Source organism: Urtica dioica, chromosome 7, assembly GCF_054948205.1.
Source record: "Urtica dioica subsp. dioica isolate 48M chromosome 7, U.dioica_male_clone48M_v1_H2, whole genome shotgun sequence".
Classification (NCBI taxonomy): Eukaryota; Viridiplantae; Streptophyta; class Magnoliopsida; order Rosales; family Urticaceae; genus Urtica; species Urtica dioica.
The window spans coordinates 45766117-45775694 of NC_142762.1; the positions used below are offsets into that span (position 1 = coordinate 45766117).

At 40.8% G+C, this 9578-nt stretch overlaps 1 protein-coding gene across 1 annotated transcript; it reads right to left on the bottom strand.

Annotated features, from left to right (window-relative positions):
• Nucleotides 1-50: 50 nt before the first annotated feature.
• LOC149392142 (formin-like protein 18) lies at nt 51-8107 on the bottom strand. The gene is made up of 18 exons (XM_089619275.1): nt 7403-8107; nt 6649-7114; nt 5499-5730; nt 5191-5412; nt 3493-5081; nt 3261-3390; nt 2990-3061; nt 2785-2883; nt 2642-2683; nt 2420-2500; nt 2253-2303; nt 2083-2164; nt 1869-1963; nt 1694-1765; nt 1491-1607; nt 1333-1401; nt 1146-1212; nt 51-625 (listed from the first exon to the last, which is right to left on the bottom strand). The coding sequence occupies exons 1-18, from the start codon at nt 7473-7475 to the stop codon at nt 435-437; spliced, it is 3750 nt and encodes a 1249-aa protein (XP_089475401.1). The 5' UTR covers nt 7476-8107; the 3' UTR covers nt 51-434.
• Between the last annotated feature and the right edge of the window lie 1471 nt (nt 8108-9578).

Here is a 9578-nt window from a genome sequence, read left to right on the forward strand (position 1 = left end):
AATAAATAAATAAGTGCCATACTAACTTTAGAGGATATACAGATGATATAATATGAAGTTGAGGGGAAACAAAACTATTATGACCATTGGAAAATTGGTCAAATAAAATAACAATAAAATTATGGTTACAAATCATTTTATGAAATTAAGGACTATTGATTATTTGTAACCAAACAAATTATGTAAGACCCTTATTCAAACTATGTGGTCCATAATCTAATAAGCTTCACCAAGAAAAACAGCTAAAGCAAAATCTCTCTAAAGCCTGCTTAACTATAGCACTGCCTATCACCTGAAGGAAATCTACTTTATTTTTCATATTTCCTTTGTATTATTATTATGTACCCTGTGTGTGTCTCTCTATCTCTTCTACGTTTTCCCTAATATCTTTTTTTTCCTAAAAAGAAATGGTATCGCTTGGTGTGCAAGAAAATTCAGTTGAAATTGCCGGTCTTGAGGGGAGTTCGAAAGATGCGTCGAGAGTCAGTCCTCGGAGTGCCTAACCTACTAAGCCTCTCGTTCTCGGCCTCCTTCTGAGCTCTCTTCTTCTCCAACTCGATCTGCTTGCAATTCTCGTCGTGCGATCTCGAAAACATCCTCACAAAGTTCAGTAGCGTAGTCACCACTGCAAAATATATATATAAGTAGCGAGTTGGAGAAGAAGAGAGCTCAGAAGGAGGCCGAGAACGAGAGGCTTAGTAGGTTAGGCACTCCGAGGACTGACTCTCGACGCATCTTTCAATTTATATATATATATATATATATATATATATATATATATATATATATATATATATATATATATATAAAAATTGAATGTACAACAATGCTGGTTGATTTTGAATGCTTGAAATATGGTGAATATAGTAAAGGAAGAGCAAGGCATATGGTCAATTTCTACTCCAAGTATCAAATAATTAAAACAGCACAACTATAGTTAATTAAATTTACTATAATGGTTCATTTAATTTACTTCAATGGTCAATTTAAGGTCCAACTTAGGCTATCTTTCATGAATTTTGGTTAATTAAATTTATTTAAGAGAAGTCGTTATGGAATGAAGAGTTGGGATATATTTTTAATATTTGTATACTTTGAATATAAAGTTGAGAGTAACTATTGAGCTATTCCAAATAGTTTTGTACCTTGCTCGAACGGGCAACGAGCTGGATCTTCACCGAAATAAAGAGCCAATGCATCTGCACTTCTTCCCTGAAGAAAAAACACACAGACACACCCATATTTTTAAGAATTAATAAGAACGAAAACACACCGTAGGATTGGAATCCTATATTTGTTCTCCTGGAAGATTAAAAAAAAATCGGTACTAACCACTAATGAATATAGTGATGTCAGAGACCTCACTTCATCTTCAGCGTGACCAAGGAACTCCTTCAATGTCTGAAAAAATTATTGATCGAAAAGCAAAACAATGTGAGAAACCAATAACTAACGTGGGTTTGAGTTCTTATAGACTTGAGAGAGAGAACCTTGCTAAAACCATCGGAGATGAGACCGTCGCTCTCTGAAGCGCTCAGTTCTTGCATGACCTTCTCTAGTCCTTTATTAATGGCTTGCATTTCCTCCGCCAAACACTTCAGTTGGATCTGAGTCACGGTAAAAAAAATTACACGGGTAATTTACTGTTTTCGGTATAAGAAAATAAAGAGCGACAATTCGAAACTGGGAAGACCTTTGTTGCAGCTTCCAAACTGATGAGCTCTTTAGGAAATTCAAGGAGATCAGGTCCTTTTTCAGCAAGAACCTGCACAGTTAAACAAATGGGAAAATATAGCCTCCAAGAAATCAAGGGGTATTTAAAATGGAATAGGTAGCAGAATATGGAGTCGAAAACAGAAAGGTCTTACCTTGCAAAGGTAATGCATGAGAGTCATCTTGCTATTCCGAGCTCTTGTATCCGTTAGCTTTAATAGACTATCCAATCGAAACCCAATCGCGGCACCTACACGATGAATATCAAGCGTTTAGCAATGGCGGAAAATTATCCTGCGAAAGCTAGTCCATACAGTGAGTGACATTGAAAAGGAATCGAGATGGTGAATGAATGAATATTTCACTCACCTCTTGCGGTCCCGTGGTTCATGGCATTTCCGAGTGAAAGAATCGTCTGCATGATCCTTTTCAGTTTGGCCGAACTTCTGATCTGATAATATCGCATAAAGATATATATTAATGTTTGTAAAAAATAAAAATAAAAATAAAAACAAAAACAAGAAGAAGAAGATACTTGCCTCATCAGCGGCGGAATTGATGATATTTAAGTTATTTCGAAGGTCAGAGACCTGAAAAGGAGATCCGAAATTAACAAGAATGTAGAAAACGGAAAGGAACAAGAAGGTTATAGAGAATTCGAAATAAGCTATTAACAAAAGGCTATAGATAGAGACTGTCCACAAACCTGTGTGCTAAACTGTATCTTATAAGAAAAAACTCTAAGCTTTGACTCCACTCGCGGCACTTTCATCAACTCTAAGAAGAACTGTTACAAGGATATCGATACATATACGACAATGAGTATCACTATTGCTTGTGAAAAATTAAGAAGATACCAACAAAGCTTCATGGAATTTGCGCTTAATGCCAAAGAAAAAAAAAACGGAAAAGGAAGTAATCCTCTTACCCGTTCACATTTTCCCAGGTTTTCCTTATCTCCACCGTAACCCTGATCATGACATAAATTCATCAACCAATAATGTAGTGTGTAGATATCAGATGATTATATCATTTTAAGCAAAAAAAAAAAAAAATGAAGAAAGGTAATACCTTGAGAAGTTCCATCTCTTCCTTTGTGGGACAGAACTTGATGAGATTCTCAACCTGGTCCACTTCTAGTGCTAGTGTATCCAAGGCAAGTACCGAATTCTATACAAAGAAAGACAATCACTCAAGAAAGGTTTGGAAATAGCTCTTAAGACTGGTCACTCAAGATCTAGCTTAGTTTTTTTTTTTTTTTTTTTTTTAAACTTACCATCAACTCAGTCACTGGGACTTTCACTTTGGAAAGCATGATTTCACAATTATACGCTCGCCTTAGCTCAATCTGCACAAATTAAAAAAACTTGTATATAAGACTGTAAACGAGCTGTTGTTTGAGTGGTAACTACACATCTCAATTACATGATAAAATAATCAAGAATAATACTTAGAACTCTAGAAAGGAACAATGATAAGGAACCAGGATAACTTATTTCCAGAGCTAAAAATGAAGGGTCTATGCAAAAGAAAGACGACCACAATACCAGCTGAACTTTCTCAGGTTTTGCGATCGAAGCGCGCCGATTTGAGTCCCCACCAGGACTTTCATTATCTGAACTGGGCACAGCTGCTGAGAAAAGACTCTCAAGCTCCGACAAATCAAACTCCGGAGCCCTGAAATAGACACCCAAAAAAAAAAACTCGCAATTACAAAACTATCTTCTGCGATGATCACGTGAACTAAAAAACTGTTTCCTTTGAACGTTGGAGACTTACTTGGAGGCTTCGTCAGTTTTCTGCGCCTCCGCCCACAGGCTTCCTTGCATGGCCCGCGTTATTTTCAGCCAATGGTATGGCTTCAGATTAGTCTTTTTGGGTTGCGGTTGAGTTTTTGAAGGTGTAAGCAATAGGCCACGAGCCAAAGGTGGGTTCGGAACTGCGGGTTGGGATTGAGGCGAGGCTAGACCGTTGAGGAGAGGGGGAGCGGGAGGCGGTGGTGCCGCCGGAGAATTTCCAGGAGGAGGAGGAGGAGGCGGCGGCACTGGTGATGTGGACGCCGGAGGTGGTGGTGGCGGTGGCGGTGGCGGTGAGGGAGACTTATTTTTCGATGGAAATGGAGGCGGTGGTGGTGGTGGCGGTGGCGGAAGAGACGGAGAACTTCCCATTGGTGGCAATGGTGGAGGAGGTGGTGGAGAGTGAGACTTGGCCATTGGTGGGGGTGGAGGAGGAGGAGTTGAAAACGATGCTTTTTCGTCAGTTGACGATGGAGTTTTCAGGAAAAAAGGAGGCGGAGGCGGCGGCAGAGGAGGAGTTGAAAACGAAGCTTTTGCGTCAGCTGACAATGGAGTTTTCGAGAAAAAAGGAGGCGGAGGCGGCGGCGGAGGAGGAGTTGAAAATGAAGCTTTTGCGTCAGCTGACAATGGAGTTTTCGAGATAAAAGGAGGCGGGGGCGGAGGAGGGGGAGGAGTTGAAAATGAAGCGTTTGAGTCAGTTGACAATGGAGTTTTCGGGAGAAAAGGAGGAGGGGGTGGAGGAGGAGGAGGAGGAGGGGGAGTCAAAATTGGATTCCGGGCAGACACAGGTGGTGGTGGCGGTGGAGTTGAAATCACACTTTTGACTACGGGAGATATAGATGTGTTTGGCTTAGGAGGGGGCGATGAGTGAATAGAAGACGAGCATTTGACAAAATCGCTCGAAGCGTTGGGGGGTGAGGGACGGGGATTCTGCGCAGGCACGCTTGTGCATTGCACTGTGGCCGCGGAAGGAGTAAATTTCGGGGAGAGCAGAGGCGGAGCTGACTTAGGTGTGCCCGGAAGCGCAGGTTCTTCATCCCTACTTGACGCCGCGTGATCATGTAACAAAGCCGTGATGCCAAGAGCAGAAGGTGCACTGTGATATCTCGACTTGTGCATCGGTGACCCTTGCAGAGCGTTCAAGTTGGCGTACGAAGCCGGGGTGGACAGCGAAGATTGAGGTAATCTTTGAGAGATGATCTTCAATTGGGCAGGCCGTTGGAGAGCTATCTGTGGTTCGGGTAGTTCAGCGGAGGGCATGGATTGTTTTACCCTACTCGCAGATTCAACTTCACTGGTGTTACTTTTTGATGCCTTTGATTCTGGTTTAACTTGCTTGGGAGTTGATTCGGTGGACGGATTCTCTATTTCGCCGATCCGAGCAGACGGGCTGTCCAATTTTCCGTGGATGATAGTCAACACTTCGTCGGTCTTCTGATCTAGCCAATCCACACTGCTGAACATCTCTTGAACTTTAGCAAATGCTTCCATGGGAAGACCTTCCTTCTCTTCAAACCCGGGCAAATCCATCGAAATGATAGATGATCCAGAGTCTGTCTCCGAGAAAAGAATCTTCATCGAAGCAGAGAAAATATATATCAATTTCCTTTTCCACACGGAATTTCAAGCTGTGATATCAAACATAATCTAGGGGCATTTAAACATAGAATAGAAAGAAAACCTCTGCTCTGAAGTCCTTGGGATACAAGTCTTTCGCATCCCACAACATGTCGATTTCGTCACGGTTTAGCATCAAAATGTTTGATCTGATGAAAGCTGTATTGAACATGACTCGGAACATCATCTCTTCTCGGTCCAAGTCGGCGTCCAACGTGATGCACTCCAGAACCACATCGCCTTGGACGAGGCAGTGGATATCAATCTTCACAAGATCAAAATCGTCCTGCAACACCAATCCCATTTGTAAGACTTAAAAAAAAAAATCAACTGCCAACAAAAACAGGGTCTAGTAAACGAGCCAAAACCAACCCGTTTGTAGTGCCTGACAAGCTCGCTCTTCTTCGGGGTCGAGAACAAGACCTTCGGGGTCTGGTCCGCGGCCATGAAAGGGTCTTGCCCATAAACCCTAAATATCGGACGACAGCCAGACTCCCCGTTCAAATCGGGGACCGGCCTCATAATGACGCAGGTCAAAGTCAACGCCCGGTCCAACGGAGGCCACTCAGACCCAACATTCCTCCGCGAGACATATTGGAGATACCTGAAATGAAGCTCGTTGTGTTTTAGCAAACAAAAATATTATTACAATACAAAATAGAATCTGCAGGACTGTCAATAAAGGTCTTCTCTCACTCTCTCTCCCCCCCAAAGAATCAACTACTATTTCCATGTCCCTTCCTCCACATCATCATAAACTCATCCTTAATCCATCCTAACAATACCTGAGTGGTTAGTTTACGGTCAGACCCTTGGTATATGTCTAAGCGGCCCTTACTTCTAGACTTTCTAAAGGTACTCACGTAGCAATTGTTAACGTTTCCAGTTCTCCAAATGGTGTGGATCAGGCGTGGGACTATGGGACTAAACCATAGTAAAAAAATAATTACCCCAGTTGGGCAAAACCTAGAAGTTGTTAGTCTAACAGTCAGTTTGGTTCATGTCTAAACAGTCCTTAGTTCTAGCCTCTCTAAACATACTTGCCTGGCAATTGTTAGTGTTCCCAGTTCCCCGAATGTTGTGGGTCAGGCGTGGGACCTCGAAACGAAACCCTAGTAAACAATAATTACCTAAAAGCTGGCGGAAACCTGGAAGTTGTTGGTCTAGCTGTCAGACCCTTGTCTAAGGAGTACCGATGTTCATCAGCGCGCTGATGACACTAATACAGGCGGGGTCCGCCTGTATTGGTGTCGTCAGCGCGCTGATGAACATCATTATTGTTGTCTAAGACGTCCTTGGTTCTACTAAAAAAATTACCTAAAAGCTGGCGGAAACCTGAAAACTGTTGGTCTAGCGGTCAGACACTAGCCTAAAGAGTACTGATGACACTAATACAGTTGGGTCCCACCATATTAGGTGGGGTCCACCTGTATTGGTGTCACCATCAGCGCGCTGATGAACATCATTACCCAAAATGTTGTGGGTAAACCCCGGTAAAAAAAAAAGGGGGGGAATTACGTACCTGAGCTGGGAAGGGAGGGGGTTGAGGGGGGACATGAGGCGGAGGAGCTCGGGGGGGGCCTGGCGGTAGAGCATGTTGAGGGTCTTTCGGTCGGCGGGGTGGTGGTTGCGGTAGACGAGGAGGGAGGCGAGCATGAAGGCGAGGACGGGCCAGCCGCCTCGCTGGCAGTGCATGAGGAGCGCGTTGTGTTGGGCGAGGGAGAGCCAGCTCTCGCTCGACCTCAAGAAGTGGTGCACCATCTCCATCGTCAGCAGGGGGCACCCCTCGTAGTGCCGCGGGTAGTCCATCACCGTCATCTCCGGCAGCATCCCGCTCAGCTGGCTCGCCCTCTCCCCGTCCCGGAAGTCGAACACCATGAACGACGCCTCCGGCGAGTGCTCCCGAAGCTCACGCACGATCGTCCCCATGTACGCCTCGTACTCTTCTTCTTCCTCCCACACCTCCGTCGTGAAGCAACAATCGAACACTGAACAATTGTACCCAAAAAGTTCCCATCGCGGAGGCATAAAATTTTTAGTAATTGAATTATATGGCAATCTTAGCTACAGCAATGTCTCCAAAAATTGAGTAAGGATTTTGTAAGTGGAAAAACAATGAATCTAAATTGAACTATTCAAAAAAATAAAAATAAAAACTAGCTCCAGCAATGTCTCAAGAAAGAAAGAAAGAAAGAAAAGATGAGATTGACAACAATGTCAGGCCAACACTATTGGTTGGTGTTATGAAAATTGACAGAAAGACGAAATTGGCGTACCGTAGACTCGCTCGGAGATTTCCAAAAGCCCATCTGGAGGCTTCCGATAAAAGAACTTCCTGAACAAAGCCATTGCCTTTTAAGATCGAAGATCAAATAAGAGAAAAAGCGCGACTAATAGTGTATCAGCCAGACAGAGAGCCTATTTACAACAATCAACATTCTCAAACACCATTTCCATGGCAATGCACGAGCGCGCAACGGAAAGAACCCAAATATATATATTAAATATATTAAGAGAAAGTGGTCGTCATGATGGCAAGGCAAATAGAGAGAAAGAGAGAGTGTGTGATTTCAGGAACCGAATAGGGTTATGAATTTTGCTGGGTCTTTAAGAAACACTTTTTTCGATTTCTAAATGTTTTTTTTCCTTCACATACACACTCTGTTTCTCATATGTTTCAGCGGAGAAACTTAGCTTCCAATCAAAAGCACGTTGAGCTCTCTCTAGTGCAGGGGAAAAAAAATGTAAAAGAAAAAGAAGAATTAAAGAAACTGTGTTTATTAGTAGAGAAGAGAGAGAGAGAAAGGGAATTGAATATTCGAACGTTGGATAATACAAAAGTAAAAAACTAATAATATTTAGATAGATATTTTGGTGTTTATGATGAATATAAGATAGTGGATCCGAGAGGATATCAGGTTTGTGTCTGTGTTTGCTTTGTTCTCTTTCTCTGTCTCTCGTTTTCTTTTTCGTTGCGCTTTGTCTCCGAGGTTATATAGGATTTGAGGATGATGATAACGATGTCTCTCTGATTTGATACTTTCCATTTTTATTATGTTTTTTAATATTCCTTTTTCTATTCCATTCTAGATTGTAAATTTCAATAAAATCGTAACCTCTGTATTTGACCAAAGTCCTGCCACGTGTGTCTTTTATGACTCTCAGGTATTTTGTTTCCTTATTTCATGTATGAAGAATAAGAGTTTTTTGTATTCTAGTTCTATGTACTTTGAAGAATAACCAAAAAAATTGTCGTTACAGTCTTATCCTGGTTGTTACTAATAAATGTTTTCATTTCTTTCCCTTAAATACCATGACTATCCTTAAAAAAATTATAAACAAATAAATTGAATGACTACCTTGTTCTTAGGTGATTATATGATCTATCGGATTTTATCCCGCAACCATGAACTGCGGCGAGCTAAGATATCATCGTGTTCGTTTTGGTTTTTTATAAGTTTTTAATTAATACAATCATTAGCCGAAGGATTTTGACCAATTCGTAATTAAAATTAAGTTAATTTTAAAATATTTATCCGCGATGCCTTATAATTATGATGAGTTGTTTATGTACAAAGCTACATGAATCAAGGTATGCACTCATCCTCGGATGAGGACATGAGTTCGATTTGTGATCAAAATAAATATTGATAAAAAAAATATAAAATTTTTGATACCGTACCTAATTCAAAAGAAAATTGTCGTAGCGCACGTAAACTAATGACACAATTATTCGCACACGTGTAATTCTAAACTAACTAATAAAAAAAATTATCGATTTAACCACAACCACATAAGTTTATATACAAATACAAAAACCATATCAATGAAGGTTTTAAATAGTGCACGAGATTATTACCTCTTAAAATCTCTTAAATCGCTCATCCCACCGTATATTGTATATCTTTGTAATTCTTGTAACAGATGATCTTTCGCATAGATCGCTTTCTCTTTTGACGGAACTTCCCAAAGATAATCGCGACCTTTATACCTTAAAATCACCACAAAACAAATAAAATAATAAAAACAATGAAGGATAACAAAACGAAAACGTATTAGATTGATATTCGTATGGAAAAAATTAATATACATTAATTTCAGGCGATGATGTACTAAAATCATTGGAGAGGAAGATCTATATTTCCGATAAGCGTTTGAATCAAAACTTCAACACGGATGTTTAAAAATAAGAACGGAGGGAAGTAACGAGGTCCGGGTAATTGAATGAGTTTTGCGTTATATTTATATTACACCAAAAAAAATTATTTAATTTTTCCTTATAAGTGAAAAAGGAAAAAAATCATTGGCGATCACGTATAAAAGCATAAGAAAATCATAGAGCTATCCTAATACAACTAATAAGGCGAAAATAACTTTATTTTGCTCCTTGATTGGAATGCGAGATTAAGTGATAGAAAAGAGCGGGATAAAATTATATAATAGGATATTATA

Bases quoted from the DNA above. Each gene is read 5' to 3' on its own strand.
- LOC149392142 (XM_089619275.1), bottom strand. From the start codon at position 7,475: ATGGCTTTGTTCAGGAAGTTCTTTTATCGGAAGCCTCCAGATGGGCTT. The intron at 2,684-2,784 runs GTATTACCTTTC...TGTCATGATCAG, and splicing joins AAGAGATGGAACTTCTCAAG to GGTTACGGTGGAGATAAGGA. The intron at 2,165-2,252 runs GCAAGTATCTTC...CGATATTATCAG, and splicing joins TCAATTCCGCCGCTGATGAG to ATCAGAAGTTCGGCCAAACT.